This window comes from Vidua macroura, chromosome 2, assembly GCF_024509145.1.
Source record: "Vidua macroura isolate BioBank_ID:100142 chromosome 2, ASM2450914v1, whole genome shotgun sequence".
Lineage (NCBI taxonomy): Eukaryota > Metazoa > Chordata > Aves > Passeriformes > Viduidae > Vidua > Vidua macroura.
The window spans coordinates 4,402,307-4,430,076 of record NC_071572.1 but is presented as its reverse complement, the minus strand read 5'-3'; the positions used below and the strand labels follow the sequence as shown (position 1 = coordinate 4,430,076).

At 44.4% G+C, this 27,770-nt stretch overlaps 1 protein-coding gene across 1 annotated transcript in view; it reads right to left on the bottom strand.

Moving 5' to 3' along the window:
• Positions 1-27,439, bottom strand: part of BACE2 (beta-secretase 2) — a 50,521-nt gene extending 23,082 nt beyond the window's left edge. Inside the window, exons 1-2 of the mRNA XM_053971004.1 lie at positions 27,062-27,439; positions 3,440-3,528 (exon numbers count right to left, since the gene is read on the bottom strand). Coding sequence (XP_053826979.1) covers positions 3,440-3,528; positions 27,062-27,376 — 404 coding nt within the window. The 5' untranslated portion in view covers positions 27,377-27,439. The remainder of the gene's footprint in view (positions 1-3,439; positions 3,529-27,061) is intronic.
• Between the last annotated feature and the right edge of the window lie 331 nt (positions 27,440-27,770).

Below are 27,770 nucleotides of genomic sequence, written 5' to 3'. Positions count from 1 at the left end.
CACCCCCCTCAACTTCAGTCAAAAAAGAATCATGCATTCAATTTCTGATTTTGATCATCTGAATAAAATTAAACTAAGAGTGTGGCACCAGGAAATTAAGCCCCATCACTCTCTCCAACACAACATGAATATTCTAATAAGCACACATCTATAACTCATAACCCATTAATTTAACAAATTACTAATCTTTCTTTCCCCTTGTCTTCAACTTGAAGTTTAAGATGTCGGAAGCACTCCATGACAATATAGGGAAAAATTGCAGGAGCGATTACCAGATGAGAGGAAACCCCTTTATCTGATCTTAAGTGTTCCTCCTAGGAAGGTAGAAAAGTGCCCATGGGTCATTTTTCTCATTTACACATGGGCAAAGGTTGCTCTTGGGTAATTTTACAGATCCAGCTGATGTGATATCAGTGCCCTTGTTTACCATCCCTGCAAAATCATGACAACCAAGTGTGCTGGTTTGGGCTGGGGGATAGAGTTAATTTTCTTCACAGCAGCTAGCACAGGCTGTGTTTTGGATTTGTGCTAGAAACAGAGTTGAAATAGAGAGACGTTTTTGTTATGGCTGAGCAGCTCTTGCACAGAGCCAAGGCCTTTTCTCCCTCTCACCTCACCCCACCCCACCACTGCCAGGCTTGGTGTGCACGAGAATTTGGGAGGGGACACAGCCAGGTGACCCCAGCTGACCCCAGGGATATCCCACAGCATGGTGCCATGCTCAGCTGGGGGAAGACGGGGGAAATGTTTGGGGTTTTGGTGGAGGAGTGAGTGAGTGAGTGGTTGTGTGGGGCTGAGTTGCCATCAGGTTTTAAATCACAATGCCAGGGAAAGTGTTCTGACTGCTGGGAAAAGTCTGTCCTAAGGCCAGTCTCAAAAAGAGACAAGCAACAGCACCCAAGGAAATAGAGGTGACTGGGCTTCACCTCCAGTCAGGAAAAGTCTCAAATAAAACTTCCTGGAATCTGTTTCCAAGCATGTGAACGACAGTCATGCAGTCACAGACACTCAACGAGGAATTTCACAGGCACACCACACCTGACCGATCTCACTGCCTCCTACATCAAGACTGGAGGCACAGATGAGGAGAACAGTGGCTGTAGCACATCTTGCCTTCAGTCAGGCGTTGGACACCACCTCCCATGGCATTCCTGTTTGGAAGCTGAGGATGTGGGGCTGAACAAACCACCAGGCTGCACCCCTGGGTCCAAAGGAGCCATTGACTCGTGACAAGCAGAGCCCCGGGAGTTTTGAATGGAGGGAAAACTCCACAGCCTGGAGAAAAGGAGGCTCAGGAGAGACTTTCTCACTCTTTACAAGTCCCTGGCAGCAGGGTGCAGCCAGGTGAGAGTCAGGCTCTTCTCCCTTGCAAGAGCAACAGGACAAGAGCACACAGCATCAAGCTGTGCTAAGAGAGGCTCCAGCTGGACACCAGGAGGAATTTCATCATGGAAATGGTTGTTAAACACTGGAACAGGCTGCCCAGCGAGGTGGTGGATGGACATCCCCCCCGGAGGTGTCCAAGGAAGGCCTGGACGTGGCACTCAGTGCTCTGGGCTGGTTGACAAGGTGGGGAGCAGTCACAAGTTGGACTTGATGGTCTTGGAGGTCTTTTCCAACCTCAATGATTCTGTCGTTCTGGGAAGGTCTTCATCAAGAACCTACAGGAAGGACAGACTGCACACTCAGATTTGCATGGGATCTACATCAAAGGGAGCAGCTGCCAGAGCCACGAGTTACATTTTTTGAGGTTCAGGTTGGACAACTGGAAATATTTCCTCCCCAGGAGACTGTGGCATGGCACTGGAACACTCTACCTGGACAGAGCAGGGATTCTCCATCCTCAGAGGTTTACAGGACTTGGCTGGGCTCAGCCATGGCTCACGTGCGCTGGTGACAGCTCCAGCTCATTTGGGATGTGTGCTGGTGACCTACAGAGCTTTCTTGCAACCAACAGTTTTAGAAGATCTACCAGATTTTACTGGGGAGAGGATCCTTCCAATTTACTTATTTAAATGTATGTAAAATATTTAAAATGGAAGAAGCACGACCCAGGAGTCTGCTAATGTTTGTGTTCTGAGCCCACTGCAGGATCAGTGCAACCTAAACCAGAAACTCTTGCTGCAATTGCTCTGGACTGTAATGACTTGATTTTGAGTAATTTTACAAAGTACCTTTAACTAAATCTTTAGGGCCTGGACTTCAAGGTTTCATTATTAACCTTATATTAAAGTTCTCAAAACACATGAGAACACCAATCAGAGGCTGTAACCTTCACATGATTTCAGCCTGTCTTTCTCCACACACAAGCTCTGCTGTTGATGTTTCTAATGGTTTATGTTTTGGATGAGCAAGGCCTTGTCCTTCCAGTCTCAATAACATCAATTAAGAGAGGGAGAAAGAATGCTTGCGCTTTTAATTCTTGCAATTAAGTTTTCTCTAGCCACTGCCTATGGAAGGGGATAGCTGGCTGGCATGGAAAACCCTGCAGTAATGCAGAAACAGCTATCAAGTGCAAATTCTGGATTTTCCAGACCTGTATCATGTCAGCATTATGTGAAATATCTCCATTAACATCTAAATATATGGCAGGAGGTGAGGCTACTCTGGTAAGCAGCATGAAAATAATGGATTTCCCTCCATTCCCAGTAAATCTTACTGGAAAAAAGTGTAAAACCCCATGTTGAAACTCATGTGAGATAGTGAGAAGGGTGATACTCCCCAGTTTCCCAGCACTCAGTATTTTTATCCATATGCTTCAGCTAAAGATAGACACTGCATTTTGGAGAAGTTTACCTGAAATAATTGAAACTAGAGAAAGGCAGAAAAGAAGGAAGAAGAAGTGTGATTCAGACAGACAAAGCTTGGCTGTGATTAATGTCAGCTTATGCTAAACACAGCAAATTTAGTGCATAACAAACACCAGAACCACCAAGTTGTATTTTATAAATAACCAGCTTCATCAGGGTCTGTCCAGATCACTGACTGATTGAGGCCTGTGGCCAAACTGAACAACAAATTAGGTTTTGACTAAGTAATTTTGCTTCTGGATGAAATGTCAAGTAACTGATACAATTCCCGGCTTTTAATTTTTGTTTTCAAACAAAGGCAAAGCATATTGAAACTTTTAATTCCTTGCACGTCTATTCAGGTAAGAAATTGGCTGAAATTGGTGTGATTTTGCAAATTATTTTCACCCTGTAATCATCTTCTCTTTTCTCCAGTTCTAATTAGTGCTGCTGGTGTTCACCCAGAGCTCAGCTGCGCTGCCACCAGTGGGGCTGTTCATGGTGTCAGGCAGGGTTTTGCACTTGGCAAATCCAAAATTCCCACCCCATGGGATGTCACAGGAGCCCCAGGAGCTGCCTTATCATCCTGTCTTGCATGGAGGAGCCAGAATCCCCCTAATTTCCACCATGGGTGCAGAACAGGTACTTACAGTTCGGGATTGAAGTAGGATGTGACATCAGGATCAGGCACACCTGCTACAGCAAAATTGCTGCTCCCAGTGTCAACCAGAATATTTAACTGCCAAAAAAAAAAAAAAAAGAAAAGAGAAGAAAAGAAAGGGGAGATGATTTGCATATCCAATTAAACAAATTGAAAAAGAAACACTGCAGTTTTTGTCTAAACTATCTTCAGTTTTAAAATCATGGTGAGCACTGCCCTGAGAAATAAATTTAGTGTCAGTTTTGGGAAAGATATGCTGCTGCAGCCCATCCAAAACTTATCCTGCTGAAATGCTTTAAAATAGTCCCTGTGAAGGGGGAAAACCCACCAAGCCCACATTTGCACAGCAGATGAATTCCTGATCATCTCAAATTTCTTTTTGGCCCAAGCCCACATTTGCACAGCAGATGAATTCCTGATCATCTCAAATTTCTTTTTGGCCCAAACCCATAAATCTTGGCAACCTGTCCAGAACACAGGCTGAATTATGGACTGCTTAAAGCTCTCTTTGTCTCAGAGCTTGTGAGATTTCAAGGTAGGTGCAGAGTGCAGGTCTGGACAGAGATAAGCAGAACCATGAAGCTGCTTCATGGATTGGAAAACACAGGAGCAATGCCCGGCTCATCCTGAGCAGCAGCAACCTTCCACAGCCTTTACCACTTTTAAAAATGAGGATGGCAGATTTATTAACACTGTGATTGAAAGGTGGCCTAAGAGGGGGCCACTTGTTTGGTTGATGGGGAGGGTGATTTTGGCTGAAAATTGCCTAAACGTGGACAAAATGGGATGCCTCCCTTCCCCATCTAGCTCAGGTAACAAGGCTGCTCCATCACAGCTGCACGATGGCAAAGCAGGACCACTTCCATCGGTGAGACCTGGAAACCACATTAGGTACAGAGCCATTAAATGGTAAGTTTAAGTCAGTCAGAGACTCTACTGCTACCAAAAGCAATGGTCACACTTTTCCCCTGCTCTTGGCTGGATGCTTCCCAGGCCTCCCTGGCAAAGCCACAGGGCTGTGATGCAAACCAGATCAGGTTCCTCACCCACAGATACCATGAAAAAATAGCAATCTGCCATATCAGACAGCCACCCCAATGGATATGGTAGGAGCAGATACCAGAGAAGGGTGATTCCCTCCTTTGGTGACAACAGATTGGCTTAAAACACCTGCTCCCCAGAAAAATATTAAAGATTTAGGAATTTTCCTGTAGGAGGGAGTGAAGCATGAAGATTTGGTTGGCCATGGCTTAAAGCCAGCTCAAACCAGCCCCTTTGGTATTCCCAGTCACTCCTTAAGATGCGATGCAGCTTGGGATGTACAACAGGAGGGGATGTGGGAAGGGCAAGAGAGAATGGTCAGGGAAACAAGTTTGGTGTTGACAAAGGAAGTGGAGAAAAAGGGCTGAGCTCAGAAATGAGTGTAAACACAAAGGAGGATAAAGCATTTGAAAAAGATGTGCTGAATACGTCGCTAATAAGACTGAGCGTAGACAAAAAGTGTGAGTCAATGTTTAAAAACATCTTTGGTTTGTTCACAGAGGAGAGGGGAGGTGATGGTTACCCTTGTTTCACCCTTTTAATATAGTATGGGACTGAGGAACTCTGAAATTTAAACAAGAACACAAAACCAAACAGAAATTTCTGAGAATCTCTTCTGAACTGCAGGCACACTCTGTCATTGGTATTCCCAGCCCTAATCTTGCAGAAATTTTAAGACTAAAAAGAAACAAACCAACAACCTTAGCCAAGCTGCATCCCAGATTTTAGATTAAGCAAAGACAATACATTAAAATTTATTTTACAACCACATGAGCTAGACAGAGACATCTAAGAACAAAAGGACATCCACAAGCTCACATGGCTCCAGGAGCTGAGGCTTTAAAAGAAAATAAGAACCTCTGAGGCTCTGCAATAAAATCCGAAGTTTGCTACATAGTTCATTTCCATGCTGTCAAAAGCCTAACAGTTTTTCAACTACCTAACAAAGTACAAACTATTCATTCCCCCCCTTTCTCCGGCGTAGAAATCATATTAAAAATAAACAACAAAGAGCAGCTACAATGTGTGCCTGCATCTATCAGGACTGACAAAATTTGCCTCAAAGGGGTGCTGCAGGGCTTAAATTAATTAGCCTTTCCCAGGTAGTCTGTGATGCTTGAGCAATGGGCACTATAGATCATCTGCATAAATACATGTAGGTGTTGCCTTAGCCTCAGTGATGTGCATGGCACCATACACGGAGGAGGACTTGGGGGAGAAAAAAAAAAAAAAACAATCAAAACGAAACAAAAATCACAAAATATGACACATAGGAATGCTATTTTACCCCCACACCTTAAATACAATGTTATCATCACGGAATTCACAAACCATCCATGGAAAGGGCAGATTTACTGCCCACAGCACGGAGCAAATCGAGATTTCAAGAAGAATATAGATAACCCCCACAAAGAAAGAGGGAGAGCACAAAGCTGGCTAACCATGCAGGCTCCAGCCCACTCGGACACAGCAGCGCTCACATGACAGATGCTATTGAGGCTGACATTCTCTAACCACATGTTTGTGCATAATGAGATGCAGGCGGCCGGGGCAGACACTGATTTATTGTAGTCCTCACAATAGCGCCAGTGATTAGCAGCTCATTTTGGGGTGGGTATAACTTACTGAGTTCCCTTTCTCTCCTGAATTTTCTTTAGTGCCTTCACGTCTCATTAAGATGCACTTTCATGTTGTCTCATTCCCCGGGCTCATGGAGCTGCTGGGGCAGCTCTGGAGAGTCACAAGGTGGCCACTGAAGGAACCAAGGTCCAGGGCTGTCCATCCTGTCCTGTCCTGCTCAACCACGGACAGCAGCTCTGCTGAGAAGGACTTGGGGGTGCTGGTGGGTGAAAGGCTGGACATGTCCTCGGGAATGTCAACTTGCAGCCCAGAAAGCCAACTGTGTCCTGGGCTGCATCCACAGCAGCGTGGGCAGAGCTGAGGGGGGAATTCTGCCCCTGTGCCCTGCTCAGGTGAGAGCCCATGTGAAAAACGCCAATCACTTGTTTTTTAAAATTTCTGAAGTTTAATAATAATAAAATGGTTATAAAAATAGTAATACAATTAGATTAATAAAAATGTAGAGTTAGGACAATTACAAGACAATAAAAAGCAAAGAATTACGGACATCCGGATGCTCTCGGGCACTTAAGCCACGACAAGCATGCCTTGTGAACAAAGGAATAACCTTAAAAGCAATAGCCTGTTGCGTATTCCTACATCTCATACATGATGCATAAATTCCTTGCAAATTAAGAGCTTTTCTGGTTTTTGTCAACTTCTTTCCCTTAATCCTGGTGGTTCCATAAAGACGGAGAGAAGGTGGAAGAATGTTTGTCTTTTCTGATAAGGAGGCTGTGACTCTTTATGGGCCCCGTCACTGCCATCTCTGTGCGAAGAATTTCTTGATTATCTCATCTCTTTCTTGAGCTAGCTAAAAAGTACCTTACATAGCATAGTTTCTATTTTAACATTGTGTTATGAGTTAAAAATACATTTAACACACTACTTAAGAGAATTAATACAGAATAACTTTCCAACATTACACATATAATATTCATTGTAACACTTGCGAAAAGCCAATCATAAAATATGCATTTTTCACAGCCCACCTGCAGAGTTGCCCCAGCCCTGTCCCAGCCCAGGGAGGAGCTGGAGCTGCTGCAGAGAGCCCAGAGGAGGCTCCAGGATGAGCAGAGGGCTGGAGCAGCTCTGCTGGCAGGAAAGGCTGGCACAGCTGGCATTGTTCACCTGCACAGGAGAAGCTTTGGGCTGAGCTCAGGGTGGCCTTGCAGGGCCTGGAGGAGCCCCAGGAAAGCTGGAGAGAGACAATTTCCAAGGGATAGGTCACAAGGAATGGCTTCAAACTGCCAGAGTGAGTTTAGATTAAATATTAGCATTAAACCAAATGAAAAACTACTTTCCTTTTGCTTTTGGAAGAAGCAAAGCCTTTTTTGGGGATTTTTGGTGGTTTATTTTGTGGTTTCCAAGTTCAATTTCAGACTCGCACAACAGACACTGAGAGCAAATGCACTAAATTGTTTCTTCCCCCTAAAGGTCACCTTAACCACAGCTGTGGGAAACTAAATCTGCACCTAGTAAAGTACCTGGAGATTATTTTGCTGCATTTGTCTGCATTTCCTATATGCAAATAGAGTTGTTATTATTAGCACGAGGCTCATAAATATCCCTATTTTACAGTAAGCAAGACAGGAACATCCACCTCTGCCATGACAAACTCACAGGGGGAGTCTGACACTATCTATATGCCATTAATTTGTGGTTGCAAAAAGAAGCAAATCCAAACTTGTTTACTGAAAGTCATGAGTGCTGAAAGCAGAAGCCTCGGAGGTCATGCATTTTACATTTTTTTCTATTCTGAAGGGGTAGAAACACTAAAAATTCCCCAATCCCAATGATTTCTTTCAACTGGAAGTCAAACACTTTGTCAATGCATCCCTTAAACTTTCCACTGCTTGATTTAGCAGCAGCATCAAATAGTACTTACTGCATGCTACACAGCTTCAATAATTTAACTTACCACTATGCCTTTAATATTTTTAAGCCTTCCATTGTTAAATATTGTTGTATTTTGCTACCAGAAAAACCAAAAATTGCCTATTGATGTGTTATCATTTTTTCACTCAGCAAAGCTTTGGCTGTCTGTGGTTCAGGCACCTGCCCTGGTACAGCAGGTGATGTCAATATGACACATCCACACCAGACTGGTTGTTATTCATGCCTCATTTAACTGCCTGGCGTAAAACAATTTGCAGTTATCCACCATGCATTCAGAAAGTGACTTCCTTCACATTTTCAAGGGAAAGTGAGAGCAGCAATCATTCATTTTTTGTTGCATAGAGGTTGCTCCTATCCCTTAGCTGGGACAGAAGTTGCCTCTGTTCTGGCACACACCCTGTTCAGACTTTGTAGAAGTTCCTCTTCCCTGTTTTAGTTTGAGGTTGGGAGGTTTTGGTAACATCCATAAAAATATACGAAACAAATCCCACAGACTGAAAGTGCAAAATGGATTTTTTTTTTTTTTTTGTGAAGAAGCTGTCTGCATGATTTAGCATCCACAGTCTTTTCCAGGTGTGGAATCCTGGGGCTTGCCTGCAAACCTGCAGCTTTTGATGTGATTCACTGAACTAGGGATACTCTTCATCCCCACTAAAAGACTAGTCCATAGAGAAATCCACTGTATTTTTTTTTTTCCAAGTTCATGGGTCTGATCAATCCTTTTAGGTCAAGGAATAAAGTTCCACCACTGGACAGGCTAACTTTCTACAGCTACTTGAAAGGAGGTAGGAGTGAGCTGGTGTCAGTCTTTTTTCACAGCTAACAAGTGACAGGATGAGGGGGGATGGCCTCAAGCTGCACCAGGGGAGGTTTGGGCTGGATATTAGGGAAAAATTTTCCTCAGAAATTGTTGTAAAGCACTTGACCAAACTGACCAGGGAAGTGGAAAAGTCATCATCCCTGGAATTGTTAAAAACAGGTGGATATGGCCCTTGAGAACATAATTTATTGGTGAACATGGTACTGGGCTGATGGTTGGACTTGAGCTGAAAGGTTTTTCCCAGCCTTAACTATTCCATGATTCTGTAAAGAAACCAGACTGCAAAAATGTATTTGGCTCTTCACTCCTGCCTCAGCTGAAGCATAGGGAGTGGGGGGAAAGAAAAAAGGAATAGGATTTGCACACACGGGGCCATAAATACAGAAAACAGCCTTACATTTATTCTGGGGTTCACTCAAAACTTTAATAATTGATTAGATAATTGATAGTTTCCTTCACAAGGCAGCAGAGCAACGAAGGGGGCTCTGTAAGAATTCACAGAACCACAGAATGGTTGGGGTGGAAAGGACACAAAGCTCATCCAGTCCCTGCCATGGCAGGGACACCTCCCACTGTCCCAGGCTGCTCCAAGCCCCAGTGTCCAACCTGGCCTTGGGCACTGCCAGGGATCCAGGGGCAGCCCCAGCTGCTCTGGGCACCTGTGCCAGGGCCTGCCCACCCTCCTGAAGGAAGAATTTTTTTCTGATATCTAATCTAAACCTACTCTCTTTTAGCAATCTTTTCACGATGAAAACTACAAGCCATCATGCCTCCTCTGGGATTTTAACTCGACCCAAGGGCACCCCTTTCTTTTCCCTTTCCTCTTGTCCTCAGTAAAGAGCACAACCATTCCACACCAGTAACATTCACGCGCCACTCAAAATCTTTCCATGCTTTCATGATTTCTCCCAAAGCACCCACTTAAAATAGGGTTTGTAATTCTACATGCTTGCTGGAGCATGTCACACAGTGAACTATGACAAAGCAAAAAAGTTTTTATCCCCACGCAGAAACCAGAAATAGGAATCATCCCATTACCTGCTCAGGAGCTGTTACCACACATCACAATGTAGATGTAGAAGTCCACCCCATCTCACCCCTGAACTTGTACTATCTCTTAATTCTCTTTCTTATTTTGTCCCAAACATAATAAACCCTCCAAAAAATAATCTGCTAGACAGTGGTTCAAAAAAAAAAAAAAAAAAAAAAAAAAAGAAATGGTTCAAAGAAGTGCTGCTTCTTGTTAGGGATTAGCAGCTAGAAATCATTTGGGTAACAGCTCTTCTTTTTCAAGCTGGTTAATAGATAGGAAAATTAGTTGGCAATTTAAATGCTGCCTCATTTAACACAATGATTCCTAATTACATTATCAGCCCATCTGGCAAGAATTGCTTACAACCATCACACAGAAAAGAAAACACCAGTAACTCTATGCTGTGTTTGCCCACAGTTATTATGTGTTATTATTGGCACTGACTGTCAGTAAGGTTATTTCAGTAATTTGTTTCTACAAATTAGTAATGTTACAATATACAGTGGCTTTTTAAGCACAAACATACTTTATGGTTTTTTTCTCCCCTGTATTACTTAGAGTTAGCATTTACAGCCTACTTTCTAATAAAAAAAAAATATCAGAAGGCTAGGCTTTAATATAGATTCTTCATCTGTTCCTCTGAAGATGTAGAAATAAAAGCAATTTAAAAGATGAATTAAGAGAAAATTTTGGAAGCATTTCTAGATGTAGAAGACTGCAAAGTCAGACATAAACCTGAAAAGCCTCCACAATGACAGATTTCTCCTTGCAGAATGATATGTACTTTGTTTAAAAGGTTAAGACTGAAAACAAAAATAGGTAAATTTGTTGGACTGGCACACTGCCTATGAACATGGGGGCAAGGATGGACTCTCCCATTTCTCACTGCTCACAAGCAGTCCCTGCACTGGAAGAACACCTCACCCCAAAGCCAAATGATCCTCTGCAGCTTGGATGGAATCATACTTCACCTTGGAGGAGGAGGAAGAGGAAGGCAGACCCACATTTTACACCAAGTTCAGGAGGGGCATTTCCAGTGTTGCCCTGAGTGAGGTCACCTCACCAGAGGAAACAGACCTATCTGCTCCTACCTCCAAAAAACCCCTCCCATGGTCACAAGAAGGGTTCACCCATGCAGCCAACATAAGAGAGGCATTGTGAGGAAAGAAAAAAAAAAAAAAAAAAAAAAAAAAAAAAAAAAAAAAAAAAAAAGAGAGATTAATTTTCTAATGACGTTTGTTCAGCAGGTGGTGCCCACATTTTACTGCAGCTCTGGGGATGCAAAGGAAGGTGATTTATTGCTGCACGAAAACGTGGGCAAACCAGAAGGTCAAGTTTATCAGCAAAGATAACTCCTGCTTTCACAACAGCAGAAGTTTGTCACAGAAACTGTGCTGTGTTTGCAGTCTGGGGAGTTAACAGGAGCACCAGTGCCAGCAGCAGACCAAGCTCTCCAGAGAGTGTTTGGCCTTTGCTGCCATTCCCCTCACTCCATTCCCAGGTGGTGCCAGGACCTGGGAATTACATTTACTATTTTTGCATTTACTATCTTCACATTCACTCTCTTCTCCAGCCACTTAAAACATCTATTCCCAAACACTCTCACACCCTCACTGGGCCCAGCAGAAGACCAAGAGTTTTTCCCCTCAATCTCTCCATGATCTGCACTGCTAGAGAAGGAATACTTCTTTTTTCCTGCCTGAAAAGCAATAATCTCTTTCTTTGCCAGAAGATTACAAAGTACTATCTGGATTAGCCAATCTATCCGTGTTTAAGAGCACTGCATGCTTCTGTAGTGGAGATTTGTATAAAAAACACAAATGCTAAAATGACAGATTGCTCTGAAGTCTAAACTTGCTAAACTAAATTGTGAGTTGAAATATGAGCATCTGACTGTGGGACTGATGAATAGTCATTTTGAAGAAAAATATTACAGGAAGTGCTTTATATATATTATCATTTTGACAATAAGGGAAGGCTATTATGGTTTAAAGACAAAAAAAATAGTCAGCCAATCAATCCTGGTAACAAAACAAAATATCTATTCTTCATTTCTATGCTCTCCTTCCTGCCAATGCCCTCAGTTCCCTAAACATTAGCATTCTTTCTGCACATGCCTTCTCATGTGCTATCTTATTTTTCAGGCTGAAATTTATTTGCTGTGTCTAGATTTATCATACAACACATCCATCCTATTCATGCTATATGAACATGCTTTGCTGTTGAACATGAGCCATTACTTGCTTATCTTAGAGCTGAGTGAATCGTAGCAATTTTGTCTCATTGCCTTTTCTGAAAAGATTAACCTTTTTTTTCCCTCTTTTTTATTTCCTCCCCCCCCACATACGAGTTTCTCTCCCACCTCACACCCTATAGACAAAACCAGGTGTGTGAAGCAATCTTGTAGTTCACATAAACCAGCTGCAGCTGAAGTCATGCTTTGCCCAAAGCACTGGGTTTTAAGGAAAATCTGGACTAATTACAGAGTAACAACAATAATCTAGAGGTGTAGAGAAAAATCACCTGTAAATAAGCGTTGACAGGCTTTAAATGGCTTGAGAAGATGAAGGAAATTTGTGACAGTCTTTTAACAGATGTAGGGGTGCCACAGAGACCCCCAGGGAGCCAAACCTTCAGAAGGGAGCCAAACCTGCATGGAAGTCAAGAGGTGCCTTCATCAGCCTTCCCCAGGCTAGGCACCAACCCTTAAGCACAAGTAGAGTTAGTGCTCACTGAGAGCCGCAGAAATCCTCCCAAATCTGAGTGAGGAAAATCTGTACATTTGCTGTACTTATACCACACACGTTCTTGAATGGAAAGATAATGAGTGCCTAGACAAATGGAGGATTAACAAAACCCCCACAAACACTCTGAAATTCAAGAACAAGTGCATGAGACATCAGCTATTTGCAGCTATTTGCGCCTAAGTGCACACAAAGCTCTTGTTAAATCCAAAAGCCTGTTTCCACCTGTTAGTAGGTGTAAAGGAACGAAATTAATCAATTTCTAGGTAATTACAGCACAGCACTGACGAGACAGGGAGGCTGTAAGCCAAATGCCACTGGAAGCAGCTCTCACATTTAACTGCAAGCCTCGAGAGGAATCCCAGTGCCCACGCAGCCTTGGTTTAGAGACAGGCTAAGTCTAAGCCCTGTGTTCTAAATTAGCAAGAGTCTCATCCAGAGCTCACCCCTCCCTCCCTGGAGAACAGGGTGACTTAAGGTGCTGGAGACACGGCTATTAATTCAATAATTCCATAGCTAAAAAGAGCTTAACTCTTGGGGATGTGTTGTGAGTGGCATCACCCATTTCACAGGCTCCTTCTCAGCATAAAACTCTTTCTCACTTGGAAACCAGAGAGTGTCACCACCCCAGGGCAGACCTGCTGGGCACTGTCCAGCAGGATTTTGAGCTCTTTGGGACATCAGATGGAGCTAAGGATCCTGTAGGAGGACCTGAGGAGGGGGAGAGCTTCCAGCTCCACAGTAAACAGGGCACTGTCTGAGGTGAAATGTCTGCTGTGGCTGTTCTGCTCACCAGCACTACTTAGGGCATGATCTTTCTAAAAAGTATAATCATGTCAAAGAATTTTAGAGGTTGGGCTTTTTTAAGGGAGTCACAAAGAAAAAAAAAAGGAGAAATCATGCTACTACCTTACCTTTCAGAATACAATATTAAGGAGAGCTTTTTGCCTTTTTTTTTTTTTTATTTCTTGGGTTAAGGAAATGAAATCAGTAAGCCTACATTAATGTATTATACCCAGTGAATGATTACAGTTAGAAGCTGCATTCAGTTCAGAATTTCAATTTTCCGAGGCTTTTGCTCTCCAAAATTAGCTTCCAATTTATTTTGTCAGGTCATTCTTTTCCTCTATTGCTCATTAGACTCAGTGAAACTGCTGTCAAAAAAAAAAAAAAAAAAAAAAAAAAAAAAAAAAAAAAAAAAGCATTTTTAACTCTTCTTCTCTACCTAGCGTCAGAAGTCCTATCATAAAAAAAAAAAAAAAAGCTTGTTTTTGAAACTAAATCAACAACCCTCCAACTGCAATTATACCAAAACAGTTTTACACATATGTACAGAGCCAAGCCATGCTAGGCAAACTCAAGAAGGCTTGAAGTGACTAATCTTAAAACCTTCCTCACCCTCTAGGTGAGTCACTGCCCATGTTTACTGTGCCATCTGGAAATAACAAAATTCATCAGGGGAATGAAGCCCATTCCTAATATTCTTGAGCTTAGGCTAGAAGGCATCCCTAGCCTCATGAGCACTGCTATTTTTTTTGTAATCTCCCTTCTGCCAAAGACACCACAGCCCCCTTGCCCTTCAGCAGCAGGCAGAAGCCCTGCAGCAGAGGTTCAGTCCCACTCCTCTATTCCTACTTTCTTTCAAAGGTCTCCCTCATACCAAAGATTTGAACTTCAAGCTCAATTTTAAATAAGATCCTGGCTTTCAAATTGCATTGGAGATGTGAAACCAAGCCAAAGCTGTTCCTTCAACACTTAAGAAGGTTTTTTTTTTTGGTTGGTTTTGTTTTTTAGAGATGCTCTTTACAAGAACATAGAGAATGGCTTCAAACTGAAAGAGAGTAGGGTTAGATGGGATATTAGGGAAAACTTCCCTGTGAGGGTGGTGAGGCCCTGACACGGGTTGCCCAGAGAAGTTTTGGATGCCCCTGGATCCTTGGAAGTGTCCAAGGCCAGGCTGGATGGGGCTTGGAGCAGCCTGGGACAGTGGAAGGTGTCCCTGCCATGGCAGGGGGTTGGAACAAGATGATCTTGAAGTTCTCTTCCGACCCAAGCCATTTAATAATTCTTTGATTTGAAGGTAGTGAGTAACACTGAAAAAAGGCTACATTTTGGAGCCAAATAGAAAGAAAATGAGACTTGCAGGACAGCAGTGAGAAAAATCAGATTTTTCAGAAGGCTGCATGCCAGGTCTGATCTCTTACCTCTCCTCTCCCCTTCACCTCGCTCTTGTAGTGACACGATTCTTTCCAGGTTTTTTTTTTCCCTCCTCTGTCAAGATGTTAGTTTTGGAGATGAGTGTTTGTTAGCAAAGGTTTTTCAAAGCCTGGAGAGCTGTGAGGAGGAGAGGTGAAAGCAGGACACCCCTGACTCATCAAGTCTATCTGTTCTCCCTGGAACGAGCTCTTCCCAGCAGCACTTCCATACCCACTCTGTGGGGCAGCACTCATTAGAGCATCCTCCTAGCTGCACTTACTGCCTGTTTCAGGAATTCCTCCTCATGTTTTTTTGGTGCTTCTCTTCAAGGACACTGAATGCTTAGAGATATTTTCCACTCTGTTCTCCTAAAACGCTGTAACAAACCCAAAGTGCAGAAGTTTTCCCTGGGTTTTCTGTATCTGCTCACCATAACAGCGAAGCAACCAACCTTCCCAAAACATGGAAGTCAATGGGTATGATGCCATGGGAACACCCAGCTTGCTGCTTAAGACAAGTTCAGGGCTCTGAAAGCAGCCTGTCCCTCCTGGAGGCCAGGAAAGTACAGACATTCACCCAGTGAGATCCCTGGACTGGCCAGGAATGTTGAGTATGGAGAGGTAAATAAACAAGCACACACCTTGGAAAGCCAGCTATGGACTCCCTGTACTTCAAGGCATGACCTCTGCTATAAAAATGCCAGGACTTGTTCTTCAGGCCTGGTTTGCAGCACTGCCAGTTTTATTTAACACAAGATCTGGTTGTGTCAGCCTGAGGAGCTGGAGAGGCTGATCCCACCCTCTTAGCTACCTTCAACCACCTCTTCCTCACCTGTCATAGCAGCTCCCACCTCTTTCCTCCCTTTCTGCCCAGAAACAGCCACCATCCCACACTTTCACACACTTGCTGGGCTGGTAGGATGGTAAAGGGACATGACTGGATCTGACAGTGCAGGCAAAGGAAGGGAAGGAGGGAAAGACCAGGATAAAACCCACAAGTTCATCAATGTCAGGCACAAAGACTGGAATTTGGTTATTCTGATCGTGTTTCCTGTTAGGAAAGTTGTGCCACACCTCTGGGGACAAGGTGTAGGGCCAGGCAGCTTCCCAGTGCTCTGTGCCATCCTTGGTGGCCACAGGAATGTGCACAGGGAGTCCCAGGTCTCAGAGCACAAACAAGGTGATGCAACTCCAGTGGTTTTATTTCCCTGGCAATTAATAAAGGGAATACAACAGACGGAAGGCTTTTGCTCCCCATTGCACCTGACCTATTTAGGATATTGCCAAGCAGAGTTTGATTGTCATCATGGGTGTTCCTCGGAATTATACAAGGGAGTTAAAAGGCAGAAATCAGCTTTATGCTCCACATTAGCAGGAAGGACTATTTGATTGGGGAAAAAAAAGAAAAAAAAAAAAAAAGGAAAGAAAAAGCTGTTAACCAATGATATGTTTGATTAATTAAAAATAAGAATCATGCTTTTTATTCATATTTTTTCTAATGTTTTTACTTAAAAATTTGGCAGGACAATTTAAAAGGCAGTTTTGATTCTCAAGTGAAGTAAGATATGCTTTTAAAAAAAATTCTCTGTTTTGAAAGCAGCACTGTTCCTCCCCTGCTATTGGTGTAGTTTATTTCGCTTTCTCCTTCTCAAACATTCATACTTTACTCTTTCCCCTGGCTAATGCTGGAGAGGCAGCAGCTCTGGGAAATGAACCAGCTTCGCCCGTGGCTCATACATCATTACAATTGTTAACCAAGTTCCACTATAAAAATCTTGATTACACAGGAGAACACACAGGCATGCAGGAACACAGCTTCATTTCCAGATACCAGATTGAGTTTGTAGGGCAGGAAGTTAAAAGACTTTGTTATGCTCTCGGGTTGATAAAGTCTGCCCGGACACGCCATAACAGCAGCTCTCTACAACCCATTCCTCCACACAGCAACAATTCCAGTGTCGGAATGAACTTCCTTCTACTCTGGCCAGGGGTTACATCCCACTGTGTGATTGATGGATGTGTGATGGGAGCTGGAATTGGATGGTCTTGAGGATCCTTTTCAACCCAAACCATTCTATTCACACCACTGGAGCTGATGCTGCTCAGGGCACTGGAGTTGTGGAATTTTGCCCACTGGCAACAGCAAGTGCTGTTGTGCACAACTGCCATGGAGAAAAGCTCCCAAACCTGGACAAAAAGCTGCAGCAAGTACCACTGGCATCTGGTCACTTGCCAATGACCAAAGGTCATTCAAGGTAAACCTGAAGGCTCAGCAGAGTGCAAACAAAAGTTAATTTTCGCTGGAACATGTAGCACACACCAGCGTTTGTAACCACAGCTCCTGAGAAAATTTGTGAACTTTCCCCACCCCTCACATGGTTTATCTCAGTGGTTCTAATGCAAAAACCTGGCACTTTGGTTCGTGTGAAATGTTTGTGTTATTCCCTGAAGGACTTTGCTTCTGAGAAGTAATGAGAAGATTATTCTCTGACAGTTAAGCTGCAGCACTGTGACTGCATCAGATATTACATTGCTCCAGCAGCTCCCAGACTTTTGGGAAGTGTGACCACCTTCGAACTCCTCTGTCTTATTTGCAACCCGAGAGTCGCTGAGAAGAAAAATGAATGAATTAAATAAAAATCTCTTTAGTCAGAGAAAAGGTAGGAATGATGAATCATTTTCTGACACGCCTCACACTTCACTCTTTCCTGTAGCAGGCATCTATCAGGCAGCACAGTGAACAAAAGCACAGCCTTTCCAAACCACGCTTAGGCAGCACAGTAATACTGCCCTGAAGAGCTCAAGCTGCTGTAGTGTGCTCTGGTTTGAATCACAGAATCATGGAATGGTTTGGGTTGGGTAGGACGTTAAAAATCATCTAATTTCACCCCCTGCCATGGGCAGGGAACCTTCCACTAGACCATGTTTCTAAAAGCCCCATCCAATCTGGCCTTGAAAAGATGCCACAGCTGTTAATTTCTTATACTGCAGACACTGACATTCAAGGTTTCTGTGTCAACAGAAATAATGGAATTCTGGAAGTAAAGTTTCCATTTACATAGAAAAAAAAAAAAGTGAGGAAAAAAACCTCCCTTGAGATTTCACAAAGTCACAATTTTGAAAACAGATCCAAATCCTACAGTCAAAACAAAACACCTCAGTATTTTATTTTCTATGCCAAAACTATTACTTCCAATGTCATTCTTCAAATTCTTTTTCTTCCCAAATGCCACAATAAAATGTTCAAGTTGGCACACGCAGGACCCAAGCTTCCATATGATGACAAAGCAGGTAAGCCTTTTGTTCCTGTAGAAACCCCAAATCCTGATCTTCTCTGGTGTGAAGCTTCTTATGGAAGCAAAGTAGGAAGCAGAAAGAGCCTGGGTGGTGAAAAAATTCTCACATCTGGCCTTGACCTGAGCCTGAGCACTGGGTGGGCTCCAAAGTGCTCTGCTAAGAGCCACTTTCACAGGCAGATCCACTCACAAATATCAAGGAGTTACCTGAGAGATGGCTGACAAAAGCATCCAATTATTTTTCCCTTGTCAAATGGCAGGAGCTGGCCTTTAATCCCTCCCTCAAGTGGAAAGGTGACTCTCAGTTCTTGAATTGTCATGTTTTTTCTTTAAATCAAAAAATGCCAGTTTTGGCGTTTTGGATCCCTAAGGATGGATTTTTCTCTGTATTTAGGGAGGAGAAGCTTACCAAGTGTTACTGCAGCATTAATACCTTTCCACTTTTAAAATAAGACCAGACTAGGATGTGAGACCAGCATTTTCCCTGAACACATGCAATCTAGCTTAATAGCAGTTTTTGCTAGTAAATAGGTACAAAAATAAGCCAACCATAACGCTAAATAAAATCAACTAATTTTAGTACTTGCAAGCTGAGCAAAGAGCACAAAATCTACAAGTAATTTGTTTTTCACAATATCAAATTATTAGTAAGCAGTGGTGAGGGAAAAAAGGATTGCAGAGTGCAATTACTGTCTTAACAGATTCCCTTCAAAAGGGCCTAATTATGACACATTAATTGTATTCAGTGAATTGTAATTTTCACTCGAATAAGATCTTTCTCCCCCATCTAGCTTGCTTTCCTCAAATTCCCTCCCCATGATACCCCACAGGTTTCATCTGTTAGAGAAGGATTTCTTTAAAAAAAAACAAAATAAAAGTCTAGAACATTCATCCCCAGCTGCCCTCCCCATAAAATACTCTTAGACATAAAAAAGGCAGCGAGAGCAGTAGGAAAGACAGGTAAAATGAAGAATGAGGGAAGAACTCTGAGGGAGGAGTGAGACCAGGGGGAAAAAGGTGCTATTTTATCAGCCTTTGGCAAAAGAGGGAGCAAACATTGACTCTGGCCTGAAGCTTTCTGAAGGCTCCAGGGCTGACTTTGCTATGTGGCTGCTCTCAGACATGCATGGACAAAAGTCCATCAGACAGCCACACCTGGGGCAAGGCTGCTGAACTGGCTGGGCCTGTGGGCAGCAACAGCTGCTCTCACCCTGAGGGGGAGAAGTTTTCAGAGCTCAGTGGTGAGGCTCTGTTCTGGTTTGAAAGCAAAACCAGTGAGATACTCCAAGTCAGAAATACAATTTATTAGGAAAAGGGAAAAGAAACAAAATACATGTAATGATACAAAGGAAAAGCCACTGACAGAGTCAGAATACAACCTGACACCCCTTTGGCCAGCATGTTGGTAGCAGTCCAAATTGGAATGGCTGCAGTCCTCCTGGAGTGGCAGATGTGGTTCTGTTGGAGCAGTGATCCTGCAGAATTACAGAATCACAGAATCACAGAATAATGAGGTTGGAAGAGACCTCTAAGATCATCAAGTCCAACCTATGCCCTAACACCTCAACTAGACTACAGCACCAAGTGCCATGCCCAGTCTTTTTTTAAACACATCCAGAGATGGTCATTCGACCACCTTCCTGGGAAGACAATTCCAGTACTTTATTATTCTTCTGGTGAAAAATTTTTTCCTAATATCCAACCTGTACCTTCCCTGACATAGCTTGAGACTGTGTCCTCTTGTTCTGTCAGGGAAGGGTGTAGTCTTCCTCTGAAGGTCCAGTGGAAAACCCCAGCTGCTCCTCTTGGGAACCAGTGGAAAGGCTGAGTCTGGTGTCCCCAAAACCCAGATTATATCCAGTTAGGAATGCTTGGCTCCTCCCTCTGGGCGGAGCATCTCCAAATGGGATGTTACAGTTCTTATCAGTCACACAGTGACATTCAGTAGCCCATTATCAGCAGATGTCTCCCCAGAGGGAGAACTGGTTGTAAAAGAGATAAGGAAAACTGCCAACTTAACAGAAGATAACTACCATAGAGATGGCAAATGGAATACATCTTGCTTCTCAATCTGGGACAGGCTCTCAGGTGATGCCAGGCTGCTGCATCCCTCGCTGTGCCAAGTGGGAGCCACCGCAGCGAAACCAAAGCTGTGGGGTTGGTGCAGACCAGAGCTCTTGCGGCGCGCGTCCGGCCGCCGGTGATCTCTGACCCGGCTGGCAGCAGAGCAGCTGGAGATGGGCTGGCAACAACACCCCAAGGGATCTGTGGGGTGCACAAGGAGACCCTCTGGTCTCCGGAGCTCGACGATGCTGTGGTTGCGTGGCACAGCAACAAGGAAGGGACGGGTACAAGTGAAGCGCCAACACTGAAGATACTTATGAAATAAATAAAAAGGGCACAAATGGGGGTTCAAAACAAAACATAAAGAGGCTGCTTCAGAATATCCCAAAGTGGGGACCACACACACACACACACACACACACACACACACACAGTCTCTCACAGAATGTTCTAGAAGCCTTCTGGCCAATCACAGGCTGTTGATCTCCATGGCCACGCCCAATTGGTCCCAGAGTCCTTTGCTCATCCTTTGCTCCTCACCATAAACTGCCTTAGTTGTGGCTTCTTATTTCTTGAGGCCTGATGTTTGCTGTCTGTGGTGTGGCTGTGTGGGCAGTCTCTGGCACATCTCCTCCAGGGCAAGCTCCTACATTGACCTCCTTCAGGTGCTGCCAGTGGTGGAGGAGCTCCCCGAGCTTTTCGAGCCAAGGGAAAAGCACAGTGGGTTGCTCATGCTGAGGTTCTCCTCTCAGCTAGGCTGCTCCCAGCCCAAGTGAGCCGGGTCCTGCCAGTCCAGCTCCTTAAAACCGCGATCCAGTCACGCGGTGGGCTGTGGTGGAGGCATGAGCAGAAAGGAAATTATGATCTATCTAGTCCTGGGCTACTTTAAGTGCTTTGAAGGGCACTGTGCTGATGGATACAAATTCAGGTGTAAAAGTGACCTTAGAACATGTTCTGTGTTTGCTTCATCAGCTTGGATCTACAGAGCAAACCCAGGCTGGAAAGCAGCAAGATGAAGGACAGGCCTGTCAATAGCAGGAAAAAACACTTCCTTTTTTTAAGGCAGCTGAGAGCTGCCTCCTTTTCTTTGAAGATTTGATCTCAAGCCCTAATCTATGCTGAAATAGAAGCAACAGGTTCCTTCACTTATTTACACAAGTTGTTTGTACAATTAAATCTGTATTTTACAGCCAGTAGGAAAAGGGGGAGAGAGGTCTGTCCAAGTCACACTGGAGAGGCACATGTGAGAGCCATTGTACCAGCTTCCTTTTTCAAACAGAGCTGTACTTGACAATGACCAGACAACACTTCGGTCAGACTCGTTTCACTTACACTGAGTGAGGACATTTCAAAAATTATAATATGTGGAGGCAATGTAATAGCTAAGGTGTCCTCACATACTCGAAGTCATAAGTGCTCTTCAAGAAAATGAAGACCCCTGCAAGGTGTAGTAGCTTTTAAATCTGTCTTGCTACATGCAATCCCTAGAGCTCACAGTCCTCTAGTTAGAGAGGGGGGAAAAAGGGAAAAAAAACCCACAAGAAAAACCCAAAGAAGAAGAGAAAGATTTCTTCCTTAATAATCCAAATGAACCAAACACATGGAAATTCCACATGGGTTTTCTTTCATCCGCTGTTTCATTTTCATCTCATTTCTTCTCCAAATCCCAACTAATTTACACTTTATTCAGGCAAAACAGTTATTTGCTCTCCCTCTACTTTCCTCTTTCCAGATTTAACTGATGCTTTTTCCTTGATAAGGAATGAAATGCAAAGTGGTAAAAAATGTGAGCCTGACACCTATTTCCACCACCCCTGCTCCTCACAACAGCTCTTCTGCCCTGACCCACCAGGATCTGAATTCAGGATTGCCTCAACCAGAGACCCTGGATAATAAAGCTTCCATCACTTCTCTGAAGAGGAGAAAACTCCTTGAAAGGAACAGTTAGTGGGGCTCTAATCCCTAACTCTGGGAGAGAAGCACATCCTGAGGAATGACCACGGTGAGCCTCTTCCATTCAGTGTAATCAGCACTCACATTTTGGGTTATTTCTATAGTACAGGCTCTACTACCCCCACGCAGCCTCTTTTGCCAGGGCTAATTTTGGATTGAGGAAAGTGCTAGAATGCTAATTTTTTGGTCAACCCCAACCTGGTATGTTTGCTTGCTTGTCTTGGGTCAAAATCACTTCACAGCCCACCAGCCCACAGCTGTTCACTGTATTAGTCCTGAATTACAACTGCCAGGTCCTCGTCCTTTTTATTTTGCAGGTATCCAACAACAAAACCAATCAAAATTGACTCAAATCACCATTTAAAAATGGGAATATTTTTGCATTTCAATACTATTTCCACTAGCCAGATCTGGAAGGATTTTGACGCTGCCACCTCAAAACACTCCAATGCACCGTAGATCTTGTCTTTGCTTTTCAGCCTTTTGTTTTTTTCAGCTTTCATAAAGAACTCAAAAATAAACACAAAAGACTTTAGTAACTACTAAAAAAAAAAAAAGAGACAGAAAGAGACACTTGAGATGGAACCTGCCTTCTGATATTTGAAGAAAGAAAGATCAAATTTTAAAACTCCTTGTATCTAGAAAGACAGTGAGCCCCTTTTCAGCAAAATTAAGAAAGCGGAGCTGAGCTTGTTAGGGAATAGTACAGCACCAAAAATCAGATTACAAGAGCAGTTGAATCCTTCCTCACTTCTTCATTCCTTTCAACACTCAGGGAATGAGAGCTACCACCAATTAAGGAATAATGGCTGCAAGTTCAGAACTTGTTAATGTCTGTGTACATCACCTTCAAAACACGAAGCCATAAATTCTGACTCCATGACACACTAGAGGTATTTAATACATATCCTTCTTTATCATTCCTGTCTTTAATAGATGGAAGAAATGGAAGGGAAGATAACCTCCCACCAATTAGGTGGGAACTGAAGTTTGTGTTTTGCAGTGGGGGCTGTTAGACCCAACATCCACACTGACCTTAAAACTTGGGAGCAAGTTTATAGAAGGGGTTTTTGCTCACCCTGTGCACACAACAAACTGCCATTAGGATAAACAGCAGATTTAAAAGCCTCTTCACGAACAGAATGAAAAACTGAGACTGAAAGAAAGGAGCTGTGGCATTCAGAGCACAAGTTGGATCCTTCTGTGGTTAATCAGACCGGAGCTCTCAGGGGCCGAACGCCTGGCGTCTCTTTCACAGAGAGCTGCAGGAATAACATTTACCTGTTCTCCATAAAAACACAGCTTGGAAATGCAGTGGGATCAGCAGGACTACCACCACCTTGTACAAGAGACAAGAAGAAGCAGTGGTACTGTCCCTGCAAACATTTAATGCAGTCCAGATGGACTTCAAGAAAGCTGTGAAAGACATGAGATTTTTTTAAGTGTTTGACTATTCTTTTGGTCAAAAGCTTGTAGGAGAAACAAAATTAATATGAAGAGAACTGCAGTGAAGATAGCAAAAAAATCTAAATGATCTTGGATTCAATTTCTCACAGTGCTTATAATCTCAGGGTAGGCAAAATAATAAAAGATAGAGCAAAGGAATTCCATCAGATTATTTAAAGAAATAGCTAAGAACACTGCACACAATTCATATTGGGCTCTTGCCACCTCTTATTTAAATCTGGAACTGGAAGAAGTGCACCTATACAGACAGGTATAAAGCCCATAATCCATCAGGAGTAGGACACATAATAATACATCCATGAAATAAGGGACAAATACATCACACCCTTCAATACAACAGACCTTTTTCACCTTTCACATAATTCTTAAGTAGGTCTACATGTGAATGAATAAGAATTAGTGGGAGTAATAACACTTGACACCAACCTGGTAGCTGGTCTGGAGATCTGATAGGATTAGGAAGGATACTGTATCATAAAACTGGAAATGATCAGAAACACTTTGGCTGCAAACACTTTGCAAAACTGGATTGACTGCATTGAAGTTTCCTGTTTTGGAAATAAAATAAATTTTGACTTCACACAGCTGCTCTATTTTTGTACCATCAGAACAAGTGTTTCAGAACTGCCATTGTGAATCTCAGTTCTGTGCTGTGTTTATCTGCTATATGACAAATCAGAATTGGAACGAAAGCCAAAAAGTATGCCTTAAATGACCTGAAAAACGAGATTCTGTCATAGTAGCTTCCTTCCAAGAACAGGAATTAAAAAAGGAAAATTTCTAAAAATGCAGCTGAGCAGTAAAGCAAGCCCTGTAGTGCTGAAGCCTTTCACAAATGTTCATTCCCCATTCTGGCACAGCAGCTTCCAACACTTGACGCACATGCTCCCGAAGTCACTGGGCACCAACTCTACTGTAACCACGACATCAAATCTGCTTTCTCTTCTCACAGCCTGCTACTTGGTCGTGGTCCACCACTGCCCTGCGAGCATTTCCCCATCCCCTCTCTGCTCCCGTGCAGAGCAGGAGCTGTGCCATGCACCTTCCTGCTCCGAGAGCGCGGAAGCGCAGCCGCGCTGCTCCGCTGCTCCTCGCTGCCAGCATCCTCCTTCCTCCTTGGCAAAATGTCAGGGCAGTGCTCCTGCTCCCTGGGCTGGCAGTCCTGGGACAGGCCTGGCTCGGGCAGGCAGCTGGGAAGCCCCAAGTTGGAGGGGGAGAAAAGCAAAGGAAGGTGTCCAAGCGTCACTCTGCAGCGCAGCTTCTGACGTGAAGCAAAGTCAGGTTGGGAGGAGCATTTAAATCAGGAAAAGATTTTCCTTTTCTACACCATCATGCACAGCCCACTCCCAACTCCAGCAACGACTTGCCCAAGGAGCTTAACACAATCCAACGCTTGGCACTATGCAGACACTTGCTTTTAGTAGCAGCATGTGAAGCATTCAAGTACCAACAGCAGCAGCTTTGTAGCTTTATACTACTCATTGCAAAGCAGAAAAACAGCAAGCACATTTGTGATCTTTAAGTCTTCTTGTTTCAGACAGGGAATGAGATAAATTCATCCTCATCAAAAGTACAGAATAAATTCTAACTGCACTCCACTGAGTCATTACACACCAAGATCTGACTTGGGAAACAGAAGCATTTATAATCTTACTTACAACCTCAGTGGGTCTACTTGTGAATAAAACCTCACATGTGCTAAACCAGTGGTAGTCTTTAAAATAATTAACTTTGCAAGAAGTCAGAACTAGTTTGAAGTAGTAAAAGCTTTGCAATCAGATTCAAAGCATGTTTTTTTAATGTGGAAAAAATAAAAATCAGAGGCAAGTCTAGCTGAAACCTTCCATCACCTGTAATAAAAGTGATACGAGCTGTTAAGCATAAGTGAAGCCTGTGGGTGTACTGAGGGCAGCACATTTATCCCTCTTAGACCTCTAGTCATATTATTAAAGGCCTGTCACATTTTTCCTTCTGCATTTCTTCCCATTTCAGAATGCCCCTAGACATGTAAGGAGATAATATACTTGATAGTAACTTTTCCTACCTGAAGTTATTTTTTTCATCTAAGACATGCTGAATTGGGTGATTAGTCCAATCAAATCTGGTGCCTCGATTCTGGCAGAAGCCAATATTGAATGTTTGAATGTTCCCTGGAGTTATGAAGCACACACCACACCACACTAACAGAACTAGTCAAATATGCATCACTCAAAACAGAGGAAAAATTATTTCATGGCCTCTGTGGCTACTGGGCCACATCTTGATATGTCAGACCTAGTTATGGGTTTTAATTTTTTAAAAAAATCTCTATTTATTGATCATAAAACAATGCCAGCCTTTCTCAATGTATGTATTGATCCCAGTGTGATATCTTGTGATTAGAGAGATGATGTGGCCAATCCTCTTACATTCGAGAGGCAAAAAAAGAAAGAGCTCACAGACATCCAAAAATGCAATGACGGCTGAATGCTCCCCATTGGCTGCACATTCCAGCATTCATTGGCTTTTTATTACGTAGGGGAGTTAAGCAGAAGAATAAAGATTTTTTTTTTTTTTTTTTTTTTTTTTTTTTTTTTTTTTGTGTCTACACTGGGAACCTCAGGACCTAAACTCCTGAAGCAAACACAAAGTTCTGAAGGAGAGCCCCGAGGGCTCTCAGGAAATTAATCCCCGCTCAGCTGACTAGTCATCCCACCAGCAGCCCAGCACCGCTCCTCCTGGGATCTCATGACACAGATGAAAGAGCAACCACACGGCAAAAAAAAAAAAAAAAACCAACAAAAAAAAAACCAAAAACAACTCGAAACAAACTTCAGCCACACTGGTGGAGGCAGAGAGGGAAGATTCAAGGCAACACGGTTTATCTGAAAACAATATTCAGAACACACACACGTTCTTTGCCCCGTTAATGAGCAACACATGGATTCCCGGCAGAAGGGGCTGGTTGTGCCCAGCCGTCACTTAGTTTAGCAGGAAGATGCCGAGTGATTCTCCAGGGAGCACCGGGAAGATCTAGCAAAGCACCCAATCACGATGCAGAGCAGCTTAAAAAAGCAAAGAATAACAAAAAAAGCACCCTCTGTCTCTAAAACACGGTCAGTTCGACTGGCAGAGCAACTCGCTTCGGATCCAAACGCCGAGACACAGCCTAAAAGAAATCCTGGGGACCAGATCCGCAGATTTCCCGAGCAAGGGCAGGACAGGGCAGCCGGGGATGCTTCTCTCCTTTCTCTCCTCCCTGCGGGTTCGCGGAAAGTCGCTGCTGCTGCCGCCGCTCCCCCGCGCCGGGCACCGGCTCCGTCTCCCGGGAAGGGAGGGGGAGAAAGGGGAAGGGAAGGAGGCGCCAGCGCCGAGCACCGGGACAAAGTTGCGTTGGAGCCGGGGGGGGCGGCCGAGTCGCTCCCACCCAGGAGAAGTTTGGCCCCCTCCTCTCCATCCCTCCCAGCGCCCCCAGCCCGCAGCCCCCTGCCCGCTCCTACCGCCTGCGGCGGGGTCCCGATCAGCATCTCCAGGTAGTAGCCGCGGCCGGAGTCTCCCTGGAGGTTCTCCACCATGGCTAAAAAGTTGAGGGTGCCGCCGGGATCCGAGGCCAAGGCCAAGCCGTCCGCAGCCCCGGGGGCATCCTGCTGCCGGCTGCCGCTCGCCGGCCGCAGCACCACCGGGGCGGGCGGCGACCCGGCGGGGGCGGCAGGGTGGGACACGCGGAGCGGGAGGGAGAAGAGCGCCCGGCAGAGCCCCGCGGTGCCGGCCAGGAGGAGCAGCAGCAATCCGGGAGCCGCCGGCGGCGTCCCCATCCCGGCGGCAGCGCCGGGGCCGGGAGTCGCTTCCCAAGTGCGGCGGCTCCGGCCCGAGGCAGCGGCCGCCTGGCTGCCAGACTGGAGCAGCCGACGGGGGGGGAGGAGGAGGAGGAGGAGGAGGAGGAGGAAGAAGAAGGGAGCGGCTTACCCACGCCCCGGCTCCATCTCCCCCTCCCCCGAAGCGAGCTCCTCCTCGCGTTTCTCCCGCACGGCCCCCGGGCAGCCGGAGCGCTCGGAGCTCCGGGGGCCGTGCGGGGAAAGTTGCTCCGACCCAGCGCCCACGGGAGAAACTTCCCGGCTCGGCTCGGCCCTGCCCGCAGCCCCGCTAACGGGGCGTGACGGCACGGCGGGGAGAAAAGTTTCCGAAAGCCCTAAAGGGAGAGCGGCGGAG